The sequence below is a fragment of the Rhea americana genome, unplaced genomic scaffold (assembly GCF_003343005.1).
Source record: "Rhea americana isolate MKP2758 unplaced genomic scaffold, rheAme1 scaffold_310, whole genome shotgun sequence".
Lineage (NCBI taxonomy): Eukaryota > Metazoa > Chordata > Aves > Rheiformes > Rheidae > Rhea > Rhea americana.
The window spans coordinates 33,695-55,475 of NW_028186436.1; the positions used below are offsets into that span (position 1 = coordinate 33,695).

At 42.3% G+C, this 21,781-nt stretch overlaps 1 protein-coding gene across 9 annotated transcripts in view; it reads right to left on the reverse strand.

The window, feature by feature from the left end:
- Positions 1 to 21,781, reverse strand: part of CEP170B (centrosomal protein 170B) — a 57,292-nt gene that overhangs the window by 4,286 nt on the left and 31,225 nt on the right. For 2 of the 9 annotated variants that reach the window (XM_085310109.1, XM_085310110.1), the window contains exons 9-20: positions 20,948 to 21,010; positions 19,368 to 20,131; positions 17,444 to 17,632; positions 17,144 to 17,252; positions 14,348 to 16,120; positions 11,281 to 11,527; positions 8,380 to 8,539; positions 4,638 to 4,676; positions 3,922 to 4,065; positions 2,297 to 2,385; positions 1,638 to 1,731; positions 656 to 707 (exon numbers count right to left, since the gene is read on the reverse strand). In XM_085310109.1, the coding sequence (XP_085166235.1) occupies positions 656 to 707; positions 1,638 to 1,731; positions 2,297 to 2,385; positions 3,922 to 4,065; positions 4,638 to 4,676; positions 8,380 to 8,539; positions 11,281 to 11,527; positions 14,348 to 16,120; positions 17,144 to 17,252; positions 17,444 to 17,632; positions 19,368 to 20,131; positions 20,948 to 21,010 (3,723 nt within the window). Of the gene's footprint in view, positions 1 to 655; positions 708 to 1,637; positions 1,732 to 2,296; positions 2,386 to 3,870; positions 4,066 to 4,637; positions 4,677 to 8,379; positions 8,540 to 11,280; positions 11,528 to 14,347; positions 16,121 to 17,143; positions 17,253 to 17,443; positions 17,633 to 19,367; positions 20,132 to 20,947; positions 21,011 to 21,781 lie in introns of those variants that run through there. The other 7 variants (XM_085310113.1, XM_085310112.1, XM_085310115.1 and 4 more) reach the window with 7 other exon arrangements.

The window sequence follows — 21,781 nt, forward strand, 5'->3', positions numbered from 1 at the left end:
GACAGTCCTTGTGTTCATTTAAGTCATGATATTTTATTTATTAATATCTTTAGATCTAAGCAACTTTAGTAAGCAAAAACCTCTCCCAAACGGAAGTTATGAGGACTTTAAGCTTTTTGAGTAAGATGAACAAGACAAATTATAGCAATAAAACAGTAAGCCTTTAGCAAGAGGCTGGAATGATGCTTATTGGTTGTTTTTTTTTGTTTGTTTTGTTTTTTTAGTCTTTAAATTTCTATGTGATGAAAGAAGCCTCTCCTGAGATTATCTTGGCTTCTCTATTGCACAGAGTTCTACTTGCAAGATTCAGGTCAATGAGAGCCAAAAACATAGACTTTATTGGCCAAAAGAGCTGCTAAATATTATTTCAGCAGCAAAGACTTTTGCCAGTTTATCTTATACAAATATGCTAATTACCCCAGAGTATATCCACAGCAATACCTTCCACTTTTCAAGAGTCATCAATTTTCTTAAAAGTTGGCAGCAGAAGAAAAATCTACTGTTCCCTCCATGTGCACTTGTCAGAGAGCTCTATGCAAACAAACTGAACTACTGTATCCTTTCCCCATTTCCACTGACAAATCAAGCCACAGTGTTTTATTTTGTACAATTTACTGGCATTTATGAGACAAAAAGAACATTTAAAGTGACTAACCTTCAAGTTGTTTTTGGACTCTCCTGAGCTCCTTCAGGATAGAACTGATTTCCTAGAAACAAATGCATCAGAATATACTAAGTATTCCACTAGTGTAGGAAGTATCATATACCTTTTCTGATCAAGTACATTCACATTCAGTTCCAACTTTGCTCAAGTTACTATATTATTGAACAGTCAAAGAAAAACTATTATCTATATTTAGCTGGATTCAGACAGTGTTCCACGTGACTTCTGCTGTGCCTCATTTTCCCAAATGCTACTACATCACTCATTTCATAACTACAACGGCTTTGACATTTGAAGCGCTGACCAGGTATCTAGACATTAACTATACAAAGCCTCCCGCACCCGCTTAAGAACAGATCTACAAAGATATTTACAAGCTTAACTCCTAGAGTAGTATAAGCAATTAGCCATGAAGATATCCCTGTAGAGCTGAATTATGTGCCCTTAATATTAAGCAAACTTTCTGGGTCCATTACTTAAATCTCTACTAGCAGTTCCCATAAATGACAGTAAGAGGTTATGAGAGCACAAATGTCACCCCTACGGCTGGTGCATTTTTACTACCCTGTTATCAAACTGCAATAAACACAGAAAAAAACCCATCCACTAGAAACAGTTGCCTACAACTGAAGCTGTGGGAACCGCACTTGTAAGGGGTGTTTTGGAGAATGTTTAAATAAGACCTAACGACCCTAAACCTGTACACCGGCTGATATTGACTGGGTCTTCAAAGACAAATGACAAAAGAAGAGCTTGGTAAAAGTGACAGTAATGTAACTGTTGTTGGTTGGAGGAACTCATCTTGTTTCTTCTTAGAACAACAACAAAAAAAACGGCAGTTCAACACATGCAAATGGACTACAAGTTTTAAAAATGAACTTGAGAAGTGCCAGAATCTGGGTTTTTTTGGTTGGTTTCTTACAAAGCATCCATGGACATAACTTTGATATTTCACTGGATCTCCTGGTCATACCTTGTTTGATGTCTTCAGAATTGGCACTTCATTTTCTGAGTTAATTTTGGCTTCCATCTCCTCCCAGGTCCTTTCTGAGTTCTGAAACAGAATCCTGCAGCACATACAGTGGAACAGGTCTTAAAAATCACCATCCAAAATCTGCTTGCTTGAAAATAAAAGACCTAGTTATCACAAAATGCGGCAAAGATGATCAATGGAATAGCAATAGGACAAAGAACCTCTCAGCTAATTTAGGAACAATCCAAAGTCCTTCCCCAAATGAAAGCTTCCAGGGCAAGAACAAGCCTTGAGGAACCTTCACAACCCTTGGTGATCTGGAAGCTTTCTGAGAGTCTTGGGATGGACGAGTAAAAGAGAGACAATCCACCAAACAAGAATACATTCTTATTCCTTCTCTTTCCGCAAGTGACACTTCTTAAAGGCAAAGTAAAGGCATCCTCACCCAAACATACCAGAAAAGAGATGACAAGTGATTATGTTGCATCTCTTACACTACACGTACTGTTCCCTGTGTCTAGATTTTCTGCATCTAGACTACAAGACTTTCCAAGATGACAATGCGTTATCTTCTACAAGTAAGAAATTTACGATCTGCATTTCTTAAAAAAACTCAGTGGCAAGTCAACATTTCAGATCAGGGACAAAAAATTACTTACTTCATTTTTTCAGCTAGGTTTTCTGTATTTTCGCGGATTGTATGGGATAACTGGGACACTGGATTCAACATCAGGTTGTCAAAGATTACCTAATATATAAAAAAAATCAGATAGAAAAATTTTTTAGTAAAACTAGCACACAAAACTGGTAATTTTCAGACCAAACCATCTCCACTGAAAAATCTTTGTCTACAAGGATGATACGTGAAGTCCATGGGAGATAAGAAGGCACAGAGCTTTATTGCACCACTTTGGCAAAAAGATTAATATCAAACTGTTCAGATTGTTTTCTATAAGAGTATAGGAAAAAACAGAGTTGTCTGCAGGTACAGAAATATTTAAGCATCTCTTCTACTAAAAGAAAGAAAAAGCTTTGAAGGCTTTCTATGCCTTATAGGGGAAAAGAGGCGGTGGTGGGGGGAAAGCAGTCTGCCTGAAACCATGTAAAGTGATTTATGTTAGAGTTCAAGCCAAAAAACAAACAAAAAAAAAAACAAAACAAAACGCAACAAGAAATCAACACATAAAACTAATCCAAAGCCAAAACATTCAAGTTTTGTAACACAAAAGAATTCACAGGCTTTTGCCACAAAAGCTTCACATGCTCCCACACCAGCTAGGGGCACTCTGGACCCACACCTTTTACTAGATCTTGGCGCAGGGAGTGGTCAGAGATGGTTTCAAATAAGTTGCAGGACAAAATCAGTATCAGGTCCACAGCTCAGCCCAAAGCTCAGCCCAGGTCCGTTAGCCAGTTTGAGCCCTGCTCCACCTGCGCAGCTGAGGCTGACTGCACTTGAGCCTAGCTCTCCCCTCCCGCTAACTCTTCTCTAGTGGAGCAGGGATGGAGAAAGCAAGCAGAGTAATAAGTCCAACTAGTAGCACCCCAGCAACCTGCTGCTCCTCTGCACCATCATTCCGCCATGCTCCTGACCTATTTCACCCCTAACCTTGAGTTTCAGGCCAGGCTTCCTCATCCTTTAGCACCATCTTGTAACTCCCGGACTGCCCTGCTCTCTCACCCCAGAAGAAAGGAAATAGTTGCTATTCAAATTGCATACACTGGGGGGAGCAAAGCAGAACGAAGGGCTTGCATCCTGCAAGGGACTCACCAGGGAGCCAGCTGTGCCAAGGCACTCGAGCCCAGCTTACAGACTTATCACAAGGACCAGCATCTGGCACTGCTGCTTCATGGGCAGCTCCAACCAGTGTGCCCATTGCAGAAAATAAGGTGCCTTTACTGATTATACTGAACAACTACTCTCACACCAAGATTTCCAGCTGTTAAACCTCTGGTGCTGCACATTTCAAAAAATTGGGCCTTTTCTGTTTTTCTTTAAAAGAACAGCGCACTAGCCTACATAGGCTCTGACACTGTGAATGCCTCCCCCATAGCAAGCAATCAAGAGAGGAAACTTCCAGTCAACACTGGTTATAAGGGTAACTCTGTGCCTTCCCCCCCGCCCCTTCTTTTTTAACACTTTATTTCCATAGCTACAAACCAGGGCTCTTAAGTGCACTTCCTTGAAAGACCACCTTTGGCAGCTTAGAAAGAGCAGATACACATACTGCACCTTATAGCAATGTCATACACAAACTTAGAAAGCAAAGATAAAGGCGCCTGCCTCCTCACGGTTTCTTGTCCTTGTTTTTCTTGAGGGATCCTCTTCTCTATTATCGTTCATATTTTGGTCAAAATCCTTCAGTTCTACTGATCCTGGAGGCACTTTCTGGTAGTTCAGACTTGCTTCTGGAATGCGCTGCACCAACTTGGAAATAATTAGTAATGAGTCATTAAAATTAGTAAGGAAGGAGGCACACAGGCAGTCACTGCAGGTATTTCAGATTTTCAGGCAAACCCCAGAGGAACATTGATTCATTTAAGTCTTGTTCAGACAGGCATGGTTTCTAAGCAAATCCCTGGAACCCAGTTCTACAAACATCTGCCCAATGGAGCCATCCCACAAAACTCAATGGGGCTATTCTAGGTTTATAATTTTGAGTGTTTGACTACTAGCTGAAAGGTACATCTTTGTCTTTTATGAAATTAGATTAAAATTAAGAAAAGCCTTGAATTCCTGTACCTTATATTTCAATACAATCAAGCTATAAGATCAATGCAACTTTAAAGTGATGTTAAAATTAAGCAGAAACCATTTAGTAACACATGGAAGAGATGAAAATGCAATACAAAACCACTGACGATGTAAATAATAAACAGGAAAAACAGAAGAGACAGGACAACCACTTTGTTGGGTTAACTGACAGACAAAAACTCTAGAAGGTGAGGAAAATAACAGCAACAAGACAGAGATACAAAATAATGGGATGGAAAGTGCACCTGAGATGGATATGCCAGCCGAAAAGATCTACGAGCAATCTGTGTTAAAACAGAAACAAAGAGATCAATGCTCCCGAATGACAGCGACAGCAAGTATCAAAGAGAACACACGTGTCGTTATTTTGGGGCAACATTCCCATAAGCGCATTCGAGGGGAGCAGCACTGGAGTACCCCCCGGCATGCACCAAATCAGGAGGAGAATCTGGTCACTAACCAGCTCTGCAGAGGTGGTCGCGGGCAGCTCCCCAGTTACTTTGCAGTGGACTATGCTGGGTAAAATCCAACAGCCCAGAGAACGGATTGCAAATATCATCTGGGAGGTGCTTTGTTTGGCAACAGCACACAGCTCTCGAGAGCAAAGTCAAGAGGAAACTGTGTGCCATCCAAAGTCCAGGCTCCCCAAACACTACGCAATAGCAATCGGGTTATCAACAGGCAGGAGGCATGAGACATTACGCTACAGGGGTGCAACAGCCAAAGTTTAGATGGTAAGCTTCCTTTTTTAAGCATCCTTTTGTGAACTGCAGAAACAAGTTAGGCCTGCTGCAGCGGTGTCAGAAGTGAGTAGTAACCAGGAGATACTTCTACAGCCTGGAAGCTCTCAGCACAATCAGTGAAAAACTGTAAGAGCATCATCATTTCCATCATGACCAAGAGATTTTAACACATGGCCTGATCTGTTCTCATGCTTTTTGTTCTGCCACCCCTTAAGCATTTCCTCTCATCATACCAACAGTCATACTAAGTACCTTAAGCAACAGCTTAAAAGAAATCTAATTTTTAAGTTTTTTGCTACCTCAACTTAAAACCCAGAAAACTACCCCAAAAGACCAAACCAAAAGAATGCCATGCAGGTGACTCTACTTGCAGCAGCTGAGTTTTCAGGTTGACTGATCAACTTTGCAGAAAGCTTGCTCCTGTAAAACCTACACACCCACAATTCAAGGCATCCCAAGCAACCCATGAATTTGGGAAATGGGAATCATGAAGGTTTTGTTTTACCCTTGCTGAACACCCTTTGTTTTGCTCAGTAATATTCAGGTCAGTGTTCCAAGAATCTGTATTATATATACTACACAGCTGAGGGCTACAAAAAACAAGAACACCTTGAACATGCACTAGGGAATTTAAAACCTGGTTAACAGGATGGTTAACATCCAAGGCAACATTGGACCTGAAGGGACAAAACACAAAGAGTAAGGCTTAAATTTAAAGCTCTATCTTAACTTTTAAGAGCATATACACGACTAACTTTTATAATAAAATTTGGACAAAAAATATTTAAAAATCGATTTGTTTAGGCTGAAAAATGCTATATCACATACAGATCCAAAGTGAAATTTATAGCCAGGTTCTAAACCCTCAAAAGTAATTCCAATATCAACAGTTTTGTTCTGCATTTTTCTTCACTTTCTTAGAATAGGAACAAGTATTTAGTAGTAAAAAAATCAAGAGCTAGAAAAATGGCATGCATCACTGCATTTACCAGAGCTGTGTAATGGAAATGGTCACACACAGCAAACATTGCCTTATTCACATATTCACTACAAATAAACTAAATTTTACCAGCTGTTTCTACTAAATTACTATAGTAGAAATTTCCCATCATTATGCTCTTCACTAGAATATTTAATATAAATTTATTCAATAAACACTCACAAAATTCACAGTGCTTAGTATTGCACACCATGATCTTCAGAGATTTCCTAGGGGATGTCCATGCACTGCGTTAAAACAACCATCGTAACACGGATTCAGCAGGCAAAACCAGAAGTGGATGAAAACAGTAGCTTCCCACACCACTGCCAACAAGGGTGAGCAACACCCTCCTCACTGTGCTTGGAAACCAGGTTGGAGACAGGGTCTCAGAGTAAAATACACTCACATCTGCGATTCTTCTTCTTACTGCCTGTCTGCAGCCTGGCATTATGGCACCCAACCTGCCTTCATCGGCTCCTATCATTAATACACCACCATATGATCTCAAAAACTCACCACCCCCCTGCTGCAGTGGTATGTACTGCCTGGAGCATTGCACAGAGCAAAACACAGCCCTGCACTTGCTCTCCTGGCTGTTGCAAGGGCGCCGTCTGATATGTCCCACATAGCACGTAGCAGCCCTGAAGAGTCAGGGTGCAGAAAAACCTTCATTTAGCCCACGGCCAAGCTATCCTGGTAACCCACTTAGTACCACTACCATGCTCTTTGGATCCATCAACTTCTCCAGAGTGAAAACACCCTCAGTTAATGTGTTTTTTAAAGTATCATTCCTTCTCCGCATTGCCTATAGGAGAAAATCTAACAGCAGGGAATATCTCTCTCTATAGGCTGGCTTATGGTTGCATTAAAAAAAACCAACCAAACAAACAAAGTACGTGCCCTGCTAGTAGGAAGCTGGTGCTGATGCTAGTAGGAAGCTGGTGCTGAGTGCTGGTCATTACCAAGGCTGCCAGAATTCAATTTGCAACTAAAGTAGTGTAGATTTGTCACCCTAACTGCTCAAGATGAATAACAAAAAAGGCAGTTTTGTAGGTGTGGCATTTGAATCAGAACAAAACAGTAAAACACTATCTCAGAGCCTGCAGCTATTGTGAAACACTTGTGTACCACAGGCTCAGACAAAGCCAAACCACTCCAGGGCAGAAACCCTCCCCAAGAAGGCCACAGCTGACCATACTTTAACACATGCACAGCCACAAGCACCTGCTCTTCTGAGGATCTCCATAAACTTCTGCTTTGCACCTTCAATAATGAACATAATAAAGTCACAGGGCCTCTAAACACACTCTTATTTGAATCCTGTTTAGGACAGACCTGCAATTCTCGCAACAGTAACAGAGATCAGGGAGCCAAGAGGTCCATCTGAGCAGTAAATAAAAGAGCATAAACAATTTTTCATTAGCAGCTGGAGCCCACAGCTGATTTTGCAGTTTAATTTGCGCTGCTAACCTCTGCTGGCAAGCCAAATAAAGAAATCACCTCTCTTCTTCCCTCTCCAGGGCAGCCAAACCGTGTTACACAGTTTGGGAGGAAGCTGCAGCTTATCCGAAGGGCTGGAGGACAGCACTTCTACAGCTGCTACGACGACCGACATTTCCACTCAGGAAATAGCCAATTCCCTTCATCCCTGCCCAACCCTGCCGACCTGAGAGCAAGGAGTCCTGCCCTGACCCATCAATATGCAGACGCAGGGAAGTGATTTAAAAAACACCTGCCCAGCAAAGGACACTGCACAAGTACAAAACACACAGCTCTGGTGTGCAGCCAGAGCACTCGGTCAGCACCTTGACTTAGTCAAGGAGAGAGGCTCTCCCGAAAGTCCTCACAGCCCCACACTGTTCCTTGGAAACAAACTTCAGGGACCAAGGTCTGACTAGAGACAACCAAGTCCTGGAGAAATTAATCCAACGTGTTGACACCACTTTGGCCCTACTGCTTCCAGGAGGCGCAGAGTAAGGATGCTGCGAACAGACCAGGCCTGCCCTGATACCCATACAGCCGTGCTAAGGAAAAGCCTGCTCCCACCTCTTGCAACGGTGCCTAGGGCATATGGGAAGGCAAAATAAACAGCACCATAAATAGCCTGCAGTCCATCCTTCTGCTGTGGGCTTTCTGGGTTTTGGGGGGCAGGTCTTAACCCTGCAGTAACTGGGGGCGCTGTCCCTCGGTCTGCCATCACACCTGGGCCCCACATACTTGCTAGCGTTGACAGGCCGAGATTTGTGCCATTTGTGATCTTACCTCTTCTCTCGCCGATATGGTGGAAGCAGGAGTGTTGGGCACAGAGCTGAGGGAGGTGCTTTGTCCCGTCCCCGATGAACTCTGCGAGTCCCCGTCTCCAGCAACGTCGTGAATCTCTCGAGCAAGGATGGCCACATCTTTTACCAAAGTCTGGCTTAATCTGAAGCACAGAGCATGCAGGAGGGCCATCAAAACCCATCATACAACAAGCCTTACATTATGTATTAAAAAAATAAAAATAGAAAAGGGAAGTATAAATATAAAAAAGGGCAGCTACAGAGGATTCTTTACTGGCTTGTATGAATTATAACCCCTGCCAGAGCTAAGGAGAGCGGGCTGGAAAGCGCACCCAAGACTGAGCCACCCTTGAGGGCACCAAGGAACGCTCCAGCCAGGTACAGAGGAACACAGTAAATCCACTGCTCTCCTGCCCCCTCGCACAAGCTCACGCCCGCCGCGCTAAATCCCAGCACTCTCTAGACCCCGATAAGGCAGTCGGCAGCCAGAGCGTGCCTTTGCAAGCTCCTCTCTCTCATCTGGCGATCTTCTGCCAACAGCCTCCCTGAGGTTTTAGGTGGCAGAAGAAATACAGGTCAAATCTAATCTGTGCCTTTGCAGAAGGAAGATTCAATGTAGTGATTTGGGAAAAAAATAATAAAATAAAAAGCAAGTTCTACACACTACCTGGAAATACTGGAGACAACTCAAAGAAACTTTTCTTTTCTATCCTCTCCCCTCCCCCCCCCTTTTTTTTTAAACAGAAGATGGGCACGTTTTCTTCTGGGGACCTCTTTCTTTTCCCTTAGAAAGAGCATATAAGGAAAATCAGATTAACAAAACCATAAGTGACCAAGTGACCATTATATTCATGGCTTATTTCCAGATTTTCAATGGTTTAAGGAGGAAAACAAAACAAAAGAAAGAGACCCCCCCCCAAACCTCTAAACCCTAAAACAATGCAAACATTTCCCCACTGTGCAAGCCACCTTAAATCCTTAGGCCTTAAAGAAATTACTTTAAGTATGGTATACAACAAAATGGCTAGAGCTCACCTAGGAAAATAAAAGTTTTGTCCTTTATTACTTAAAATATAATAAAATTCTAAATACTTTTCCCCCTTTCCCTTGTGGTTTACATACCACAAATCAAAATATGCCTCCAGGTTCTCCAAAATGGATGAAAAATTGGGAGCAAAAATATGGTGTACCTTAGAAGGAGCTAGTTTTCAGAAACCCAAGTCTTGAAACTTCAGGCCCCTTGACAGGTATCATGTTAACAGTGCTTAAAACATTTTATTCCACTTGTTCTAGATTTCAAAAAAAGTTGGCCCTTAATTGTTACTAGCACATCTTTAAAAAAAACAAAACAAACAAACAAAAAAAAAAACCCAAATTAACTGTTGTGTTAATTCTAAAGAAATACTCCTGAAAGGAAAAAATAATCTTCAAATTGGCCAGCTTCACCTGAGGACACTTTCTTCTTTAATTGGAAAAAAATAAAAAAAAGAAAACAAGCAATGTAGTAAAACTGAGTTTATCAAAAGATTTCCTAAGAAAGAAAATTCATAACTGAACTAATTAAAAAGCATTTTGATCTGCCTGCCTAAGGTGCCCCCGTCTGTGCTGGTTTCAGATACAGTTGTCACCGAACGCAGTCATTATCTGATTCGCTTATTGTAAACAAGTGGCATTTTCGCTTTTAACTCTCTCTGATTGCTTTAAACCGCTCCCAGATAATTCGGGAGTGGCAAGGGAAATCAGAGCTGCAATTACGAAGCAGACTGCTTGACTGAGCTCTGCAATGTGCAGAGCCAGACAAATCTGATGCAATCACTTATTTATAGCTTCTGCAACCTAAAGCGCTCCCTGTTGTTAGGAATACTGGTATGAAGGGAAGTCAATATTGACCCCAACACACACACACACACACACACACACACACACACACACACACACACCCACCCACCCACCAGTACAGCACAGGTAACACAGCTTTGTTTGACGGCTGACAGATTTTCTAAGAGCTTGAAAATAACGTTCGCGAAAGAAAAGCCCCTTTGAGATTAGCGCAGCAACTCATACATACAACGTGGAAACACTGACCAGCAGCAGCCAAAAGTCAGCTTCTTAAACTGGAAAGTATTTCAAGTATGGCCAGTACAATAGAAGACCTGTATTTCTGGAAAGTTGGCATAACACAGTTGGCATATTAGAGATGTCAGACCTCAAATGCCACCATTTTTAAAAGAAGAATTTATCTTCTTTACTGCTCAAGTCCTCCAAGCAACCACAAATATACAATTGGTCCTGTATCCACAGACATCAAGCTAAGCAACGACTTACTAACACACAGGTCTCAGAGAGATTTTCTTGTTTAAATTCAACTGTGCCAATCAAAGAGGTTCTTGCCCTGAAGCTCTTGCTTACTGCTACCTCACTGACTTTGGGCAAAGCAACTTTAACAGTTGATATATTCAACTAATCCAGCTTTTATGTGAAGAGAGTTAGGGACAGTTCACATGAATTGGTCCATGCACAGACAGTAACTTCCAGCTGAAAGCAATGACAAGCAGATATGGACAGTAACATCTTTTAATAGACTTAGCAGGATATCTGTCCACAACTCCAACTGGAAAATCAAAGCAAGATACAACCCAGCTTCCTTGCACTTGGCATTTTCTAGAGAGAAGGTACGACCAGCACTATCTGGTATGGGCCATAAAGCTTCATGAAACCTTTTCAAGTCTGAACACGTTCAGATTTGAAAACCCAGGGTTAGGGGGAGATCACACAACAAAAATAGAGTGCGCCTCTCTTTTCACCTCCATGTCTGGGTTTGATTTGAAACATGAAAAACCACCCATATTCAGCATGTGAGTTGATGCACAAAGTCCCAACTCACCTTGCTATTTCTGCTATCTCTGCTGTTTGTGCAATGAAGTTGTAGGGATCCGGGTGATCAAAGTCTTCATCGTCATCTGTTTCTTTACCGTTGTGTTTCTGCTTGCTCAGCCCAGAACCACGTATCCTTGGTGTTTGTGTGGCTGTTGAAGTATGGGAGCGTTTGTGTTTAGGGGAGCTGTGATTTGAGCCATACTCCTCCTCCGAAGTAGAAGTGTAATCTGAACCCTGTGGTCTCCGCCTTGATGCTTATAAAAAATGAATTGGTTTCAGACCAAGGAAAGCAGCAAAGAATAACTACAAAAGGGCAAAAAGGTAACACAAAACTAGCCCAAGAATAAAGAATGGAGAGTTTCTGTGCAGATTTTAGGTTAAACAACAAATTTCTCAGAGTTTATCTCAAAGTTAAGCCATGAGTCTGCCATCTACTATACAATTTTGAAATGAGAAATTCCAATGGAAAAGCAGAATGACTTTTAACTCCAATATATTAAATTATCATGCTCATCTTCCATGCACAGAAGCTCTGTATAAAAGCAGCATATGTTTCAGACTCCTCAAAGTACCCACAGAAGTCTTTTTCTAAAGAGAGCACAATTTTCAAGCCTGCAGACACCTTACCAGTTAGCTGCCAGTACAAGCAAAAGGAGGATTTTTCTGAGTGAAGCAGAGACAGTGGTGCTTGGTTTTATTTGCATGAGTCCACACCTGCATGTTCTCATCCTGCCTCACAAATCATCGTTAAGGAGATTCTACAGGAAAGCGAACAGAGGCTACCCATTTATCCCAACAGGTTCTGCAGACACCCAGGTCCTCACTGTATGAGAAGTACGTCCTGATAGTAAATGCCTTATCTGAAAACTGGGCTCCCAGAGTTTATCTCACTACAGATATTGCTTCGTTCCCTTCCATTCTTTCCTGGAAAATGAAGATGCATTAAACACAGAAGCAGCTAAGTTATTTAAAATTAAGATACTTAAAAGCTTCAACTGTGTTACTAAGATTATGAAAATGTTAAACCACGGTAAGTAAGTTAAGCCAGTATTATAAATCATACAAATAAAAATATTGAATTTGGCATAAAAGATATGGGTAGAAGCTATAGATAGTAACCATACAGAGAAGATATTATTCCTGGATATTATTAGCTCTGCTATAGCTATTTAAAGGTCTTGGCTCAAGATTAAAAAAAAAAATATATATATATATATATATATATATATATATATATATATATTTATATATATAAATAAAAAAAATGCTCATACTCCGGCTGCAGAATACACACACACAAACACTATATATATTTGTGCGTATTTATATATACCACTATATAATATATATTATAATAAATATGTATCATACACAAAATATATAGTAATAATATATATTATATATGTTATATAACACTAGGGTTTAGAATGAAGAGGTCATCCTGTCACTGAACAGGAATTTCAAAATTAAGAGCCTGATTTTCCACCCTCATACACCAAAGGAAATCAAATAAAGTCTCTGAGTATCATTCAAATTACACTGGGTAAACAAGTCATGTACACAGAGGAGTAGGAGACAGGCCCTTAGGTTTCAAAATTGGTAAACTGAATTATTTTGACATTATAGGCATGCTTCATATAAAGTTACTTTATATGTGAGATCATCTGACAATCTACTGGCATTTCTTTTCTCTTGGCCAGGTATTTCATTCTGTTCCTCAGTTAGCAAGATCAACTTTCTCCCACTGTGAGAGTTAGAAACTATTGTGGTTAGCTAAATGTTTCAAGAAATCCTTGAATAAATTGGCCACATCTGCCTCCATAGCCAGGCTTGAAAATCAGTCACAAGGCTTGAAAATCATATTTTCAACGGTTATTGCATCATGCTCAAAAACATCTTGACAGCACGGTGCAATAGTTAAGTTTATCCAAGTTCCACTTTTGTTCCAGGAACAGGGTGCTAGCTGTTCATTCACAGCATCTGCAATGTTAGTAGAGGAACATGCATCACACACGAGCTACAGGACTATGAAGCATGAAGTACACTAGTCTGTTTACAGCTTGTGCAGGGTCCAGAATCCTATCAAGGAATTAGGAGGTTAGTATTTTAAGAGAAACTAATTCAAAGAAAGGATTAGCATCATCTACTGCAACTATGCACACGGGAAGGTGTTAGTATGTTGCTACAAAGCTCTAGAAATCAAAAACCAATTCATTTGAAACAAGAACTGGCCAGCTTTTATTATTTTTTTCCCCAAATTATTTGAAGTCTGTGGTCCAACAACAGGGAGGCGGGAACAGTACCTCCTGTCTGGAAATTTCTGACCACATTATATTGCTTTGGATTTCTCTACTAAAAGAAAGTAATAGCAGCATAATCTCAGAAACGGCAAGAAGAGAGACTGTACATGTTCTTTTAGCTTATTCACATTCTGATTTACATGCATATACAGATGTGTAAGAAAAAAAAATCATTAAAAGATAAGCTGGATGAGCTAAAACAATCCAAATTAAGACAAGCAGCAAATAACATTTTTAGCATGCAGTAAAAATGAATAGCGCAAGAAGGATAACTATTTCAATTATATGAAAGCGTATGAAAAAGACACTTCCAGAACTTTAAGACCGCTTATAAAAATCACCAGTCAGTTGACAACAGTGTCCATCCCAACATGCCTGAGAAACTCCGCTAAAGGAGTTCTTCCCATCCCTTTAACTCCTCTGCCACTCCTAAAAACCTAAGCAAACTGACAGCTACTTCACCTTGACCGATCAGGCAAAGACCTATTTGCCACGTCCTTGCAGAGAGCCCAGTAACATGTCACTGGGTGCGAGAGGTGCTCTGCTGTCTCCAAACCCCACTGCACATGAAATACCCCCCATGACTTTCTCCAACACACATTATTAACACACACTCTTCCCTCCCTCCCACCTCACAGTCTCCTTCCTTCGTTTCCTTTTTGTACTTCCCAGTGCAGCATTTTTATTACTGGGAGACCAATCCTTGGCAATCGTGTGCAGCCTATAAATTAGAAACAGGGCAAAATGGGAGAAATGTAAAGCACAACCACTCACTAGAAGAGGAGGAATACTTGACGCTGCCGGAGCGGGTTCTGCTGAAAGGCTGCTTCACCGAGGCAGCGGCTGCAGTTTTCCTCGCCGCAGCTCTGACCTCCGAAACACCCGTCTTCCGGCAGGCTTCCCCGCTCCGGCCTGCGAACCCCGTCCTCGGCTGCGCCGTTTCAGAGTCGCTCGGCACTGTAAACGAACCAGCCCGTTTCCTCGGCATGGCGAGGATGTCGAGCCGGGAGAGCTTTTTAGTCTCTGCAGACTGCTTGGACCCTGCCGTGGTGGCTTCAGGGTTGGAGGCTGTTTTCTCAGTATCGGCACACTCGTTGTCTGAAGCGTCTCCCAGCCGGGCACGACGCAGCTTGGAGGCTCTCGTGGGCCGTGGGGTTGATAAGCTGTTGGAGCGGGTGAGGACTTGCTGGATCTTCTGCACATTCGATGTTGTTTTGCTGTGATCCTCTTTAGCAGCCTGAGCGAAAGGTTTCCTTCTTGGAACTGGCCTTGTTACCGAGTGCTCGTGGTCAGAGGCCACCGCCTCAGGCACTGGTAGGTAGGGCAGGCTTGAGCTTCTCTCATCATCTGTAAAATCAAGGGACCCTCGAGCCCCAGCACTCCGCTTCATTTGGAAGCGCTTCGTCGCCTCTGCTCGGCTCACCGCCTCCGGCGCTTGCGTTTTCTGCTTTTCCGTCAACCTGTCCCTAGCACTAGGCTGCCCACACTGGTCCTGGATGGAAGGTGTGGAGGAAGATTTCTCCTTCTGCAAGCTAGCGACTGCTTTGCGTTTCGGGGCGCTTGTCGGGACATTTTTGCCACTCACCAAGCTGACTGTGCTGGCTGTGTCCACATCAGAGTCCCCAGACAGGGAGTCCTCCAGCTGACCAGCAGTTTCTGAGGGCTCCAGCTGTTGGTTTTGACCAAGTAATTTGGCTTCCAAGGCTGCCAAGGCAGTTTCAGTGTCCTTAAGGAGAAGATGAGTGTCCTGACCAAAATCCATACGGGCTGATCGAACAGCCTCTAAATCTTTAAGCAGAGGATGACTTGAAATATGCGGAAGTTTATTTTGAGAAACAGCACTGCTCGATTTATCTTTGGTAAAACTTTCTTGTCTAACAAAAGATGATGCTTCCTTTCCTGCCACGTTTTCCTGATCTTGAGGAAGATTCTGATGAAGGGAAATAACCATTTTTCCTGCTGCATTAATGTAAGCGCTAACATCTTTGACTGGTGGCTTTCCAGAAACAGGCGCACCAGCAGCCTTGAAGGAAAACTCCTGATCCTTGCCTTCTTTGTCTGCTCGAGCATGGGACATGCTCAGAGAGAGCTTAGAGGGAATCCTCACATCGTTACTGTCATCACCAATGTAGAAAGAAGTAGAAACTGGCTCACTTACTGCTCTCGTATTTGAGATCCGGGGAGCTCCTGGCTGCTGGCTCTCAGATTTTGTGTCTTCCTCCATCTGCTCTAGCGTTTTATTGTTCTCTTTATATTTCCTGCCTTTTTCCATGCTGAAACCATCATCAGATCTGCTGGCATCACTGAGGCTATCTGGATCCAAGTCCTCTTGGATGAAAAGGCGGCTGCTAGAATCGCTGTAGGCTTCCATGTAGCGATCCTTGACGATGCTTCTCTTTGTAACTTCAGTATAGGACTCCTGACAAATCAGAACCGTAGGTGTGGGGCTCTCCGATTTCTCACTTGGTGGTAGTTGGGGTAGAAGGCGCCTTGTTCTTAAGGGCATGATATTTTCTGGTTCCGCAGGTTTGGGGGCTACACCACCTTCTGAAAGAGAGTTAAACAGACACTCAAATATTGTACAACAGCATCTTATTTATTCAACAAGGGCTTGATCTTGTAAACTGAGTCCACAAAAGCATTTAAGACGTGCTTAAAAATTAAGCTTGTGTTTAGCATGAACACCAACAGGATCAGGCTTTTGCTAAGTCTCTGCAGGTTTATCAACATACATGCTTAAAATAAAGGAATACTTAATCCCTTTGCAGGCCCCTTGAGCTCAGCACTTTCCATCTGAAATCCTGCCTTGACATTCTCATGTGATCTACCTCTCAATACAATCACATACATTTAGAAGCCATGCTATCAGTCTGCTGGCATCAATTTATCATCGATCAGGCCACAGGAAGGAGATTAATAGCCATCAACCAAACCACTACAGAGATGCAGTACTGTAAGAGTCACTCCAGCCAGTGTAGCCCATTTCACTAAATGGATGGCATTTTTCATAATACGAGTTCTCATACGATTGTATCCCACAGCAGAGTCTCAGGAGAAAGACCCTAACAGTGAACAGACTTTGAATTAAGAGTTCACTGCTGCAGCATGGGTAGACCTGTCAGTAAGAACATATGCCACAGAAAGAACGTTCTTATACCTCCCATGTCGTTAGTCAGGACTTCGTATCTGCTGTCACCTTTAAATATCAGGACAAATGACTATTTGACTATGGTAATATTTCAAATGCTCTGGAAGTCAGGTTCTCGCACAGGGTAAAAACTGTGGAAGTAATGTCTGAAACAAAGGTTTCTTCTTATCTTTATTGAGTTCATTTATCACCGTAGTTGGTAATGACAAATATTTCCATGAAAAAAAAGGTGAAAGAACTCACATACTGTTCACTCCTTCTTGTGTTTCTACAGGACTTGGGACTGTTTATAAGCTGTCTTCCCAGCTGAGACATGGGCCTGACCTCTTCTCACTCCCTCACTGCCCTCCACACCCCCCTTTTCATAACACTTCAATTTAGATTCATCAGCCTTCAACACGTAACACTGGGAGAAGACTTACCTGTACCGCTGTCACCCTGCCCAGACACAGATCCAGAGTCAGAGTAACTATCCGCAAGGCTCGCCCACCTAGACACCCACTTCTGACTCCCCTGAGATGCTGCAGACATCTACAACAAATTGGGGAAGGTAGCATTATAAAGGTGGTTTTTAAAGCAGTCTTAGCCATCAAACCTCTCTTCTCATACAACTATCACTCAGTTCCTCAAAATGGGAATCAGTTCATGCACCACATTCCCTCCAGACAGAAAACCCACCTATACTTCCACCATCCCATCAAATCCACCTGGACTGCCCGTACCTGCATATCAGCCTGAGACCCACTCACAGCTTTTGAGGCGAATGCCTGGAGCAAGGGTGATTTCTGACTAGTGCCATTTTCGCTGATTAGATGCTGATGAGAACCAGAGTCATCTTTTTCACCTTTTATTATTGGTCTAAAGGCTGAAGATATTCTGGAAAACTCAGGTGACTCGAGAACACCAAAAACCTGAAAGGGTGGTTGCATGGGAAAGATTTTAAAAAACAAGACAAAATATTAGCTCAAAATCCATATCCACAAAGCATCAGTCACATGCAAAGTCTGATCTCAAATGGCCAGAAACACAAGCCAACCTTTCCATACAAATTAAATAAATCATTATTCTCTACTCCTCACTAGCAGTTTTAAACAAACTTATTCACAGAACTTTACTCACACCCACCTCTTCTCCTTCCCTTGTTATTTCAGCACGCTGCCCTTAATATTAGTAACTTTCATAGACGGGGCCCCTTCTCAGCCATGAGAAATTTAGGATGATTGTCATTAAAGCTCTCTGCCAGCTAATTCACGGAGAATTATAAAGAAAAAAAAAAGAAAGAAACTCCATCTCTATAGGTTTCTTCATAGACTGTAACAGACTAGTAGACAGTGGGTTGTCAGGGGAAACATTACACTGCCACATAAAGACCTGGGAAATGATTCATCTCTGAAGCAGATGAGTGTTTGAGCTAGCTGGCCTGATTCCCTAGGGAGATAAACAGGCTGTTACAGGGATGAGCACAATCCATGCCTCAGAAGGGCTTGTTTCTCTTCCCTGACTACAAGAAGTTCAGAGAAGGTGCCACCACAGAAGGTACCTAGGGTCAGGCAGAGAAAGACGCTCCAGAGTTCTCCACTCTCACTTCCACTAAGTGCTGTGTATGTGTGGCAGGGGGAGAGCAGAGTCACTGCAAAATCCCAGTAAAGCTGAAATTAGTATTATTTTACTTCCTAGACAAAGAAGCTGAGATAAAGTTATTAGTTATTTCCCAAGTGGGAGGTCTACATCTCAGCAAGTTTACAGCAGAATCAAGAGCTTAACTTGGTCTGCTTGCCTGCCAAGACTACCTCCCCTCCTCAGAAATAATTGTGGTTTTGTGCTATCTTCTCATATTCTCTCAGAGCAATTAAACTGTCTAAATTAAACAAAAATCAAAGCAATTAAACAAAAAATATCTATCTAATGTCAGAATTAGGGCCTTGCTTTGGCTTAAACACAAAGATCACCCTGCCCTGCAAGCTTCCAATCATACTTCAATAAGATGCAAAGAGCAAGTGTAATAAATAAATAAATGAAAAAAGCCAGATCTGTGCACACAGACCACCATATACACAGCTATGAAGCCAGATTAAATTAAGGCTTCCTTTTAAAGCTCACCATCCTCCTTCCTATAGTCCACTAAGTCTTCATAGCAACTTGCCAGTTCTGTTTTCATCTTTCACTATATTCAATATTATTATGAAAAAGAAGTATAACATAACAGACGAAAATGCAGGAGGTGACCCAATGCAAAGGCAGAGGCTTGTGAGCAGAGCTGCTCCCATTCACAGCTCTTGGCAGGATCAGCCCAATCTTTATCCTGAGCCCACTGTTGCCTTTACGTTTAACATAGAGCAAGCCCATTCTTGAATTTTTGCATCCAAATCTCATTTTGGTAGCAAAGTAGCTTTTTACTGTGGGATTATCTTGCCTTCTTGCACTCGGTGGGGGTTTTGTTTGCTTGCAGTTCTTTTGTTTGTTTGTCTGTTCATATCTTCGGACCTATCCTTAACACTCCTAAATATATAACCCCTTTGCACTCAACTCGAAAGAGAGCAGTGCTTTATGGCAACAGCTAGGGAAGTTGGGCCCCTCAGCACAAACTGCAGACGCCTAAGCCTTCAGTCTTCAACTTGCTGGCCAGTTCAGAAAAGTGGCATTTACCTGATCTATCATTTTTCGTGCTTCCTCCACTTCTTTATCCTGCGACTCTGTCTCAATGGTGTAGGTGCCCGTCTCACTCACACTGTCTTCTTCATCATTTCTCCTGCCCTGGGCCGACTTTAACTCGGGAGGTGGAACAGTGGCAGATTCTTGCTCTGATGATATAACCACACGTGGAGCTACTGGCATGGGCAGAGGCACTGGTTTCTCAGCACTCGGCTTCCCAGACTGAGCAGTCTCCCGCAAGTACTCAGCCATAAAATCCTGAGCCATTTTAGACTTCCTCCCAACACTCCCGTATGTTTTGACTGATGATCTGGAAGCAGAGGAGGAGGAAGAGTTGATCCTATCCTCTGTCTTCTCTCTCTTGAAAGAGCTAGTTCTTTGGGTCCCAGAGGGCGTGTTACTTGGTTTGCTTGTCTGAGCCCCAAGGTGGGATGACGGCGCGGCATTTCCCAGTTTGTCAGCTGGCAAAGTGCTCTTGCGCTTTTCAACCTTAGTCTTCGGTCCTGGATCGGTGTCGCTCTGGGAGGAGTGAGCACTGTGCGTAAAGGACTGTGACCGCTTCTTCCGTGGCGTGTCCTCAAAGAACTCGATGACAAACGCTTGCTTGTTGTGCAGCATCTCATGGGGATCGCGCCTCATCTGGCGCTGCAGCCTGGTTTGCTCTGCCGCACGTTCACTGCCAGTCGTTGTCTCCTTCTCTGCTTTGGGTGCCACAGGGTCTTCAGAGTCGCTCTGTGTTCCGTCCTCATGCCTGTTGCCTAAAAACAATTTGCATAGATTTGATTTTTATGTTCTCAGTTGCTTTGGCCCTTTCATTACCTTGCAGCCAAAATTTATCTTTTCAGTTAAAAGAAAAAAATTTCTATAAACAATGTCAAAAATATCTACTGTTGTATGAGGACTGTGTTCCATCAAGTGAAAAGATAGAAGGTATGCCATGACCTCACTTTTAACAACTGATTAGTTGCAACTTATCAAAAACAACTTAAGAAATCATTTTAACCTTATGGGTTTTGATTTTGTAACACTGATCCTTTAAGACACCTAATGTCGTTTCTTTTTTTGTCATTTAAATAAGGACAAGGACATTATTTTGCTATTCTGCTGAATTACCCTAGTCTAAGAACACCTCATTATGTTCTCTTCATTTCAGAGCAGAAATTTCTCTGCAGAACTGGGAAATAAACCCCGTGCATTGCATCCCATGGAACCAAATCCCCAAGATGAAAAAGCCACATGATCACTGTGTTCTCATTGTATGCACCTCCGGGCGCCCACTTTATCCCCCTCTACAAGGGGGAATAAAACAGCAGCTAATAAAAAAAGTGAACTTGCAGGACTCTACTTTTTCTGAAGATTTAAGAGTTACACTATGACACCCCATGAGTCACAACATCCTATCACCACCAAGCAAAGGTTAAATAATTACTCATAGTTAACTAAAAACACAATTTTCACTTATGTTAGAGACAACCATCTTCATAACCTTTGCTTTGTATCAGTGATGCTCTGCCCCTTAAGACCTTAGTTCAGGACTCTCAGAGAGCAAGATAAAATAAAACAAAAAAACAAACCTTTTTTTGGAGAAGGAAACAGGTGTGAAGGCACACAACACGACTCAGCCAACGACTGGGAACCTGTCATTGGGAGAACGGGGAAAGAGGTCTCTGCGCTCTAGACTGTAACATGCAGCAAGATATACTGGCTAAAATACCACGTTTGAAAGGAGAACTGCTCGAACCTACTTTGCAAGTTTTCCAGACACAGGAGCGAAGACCATTTATTACCTAGAGTTAGCTGTGGAAGATTAGAATTTAATACAAGAACCATTCAAACACAGGAGTCAGGCCTCTGAAAAAGTTTCCTAACACCCTCCTGAAGAAAGCCAGTAGACTTTGCACTGTGCCTAAAAGCTGATAAGCCTGGTTCTTGTAAGGGGAAGTTCTTAGATTAAAGGGTCATAGCTGAGAGCTCTGCTGAATGTTAAATGGTGAGGATGTAAGAAAAGGACTCGCTGTGCCTACAAATGCCCCAGCAGACCACCATGTACTTCTCAAAGAGCTAGGGTACAACTCTCTAGATTTTATATCAGGCTTTACGTTTGCAATGTTGTTCCTGAAAGCAAACAAGTGTTACTGAAGAACCACCACAGTGGGTTTCTTGGTGTTCCTAACAACTCATAGTTGGTAGGCAGCCAACTGTAGCCTCCAAAACATCTTCAAAATTCACCCCACAGGAAGAACATGTTACACAGCTATCCAGATTGTCTCAGATAAATGACATGCTGTCCTCTGCCAAAGAAGAGGTGGATAAACTCCTTGGGCCACCAACACTGTAATTCTTAATCAAGTGCCTAAACAGCTGATTTTCTGATATGCAAATTATGTATCAAAATATCCCAATTTCTT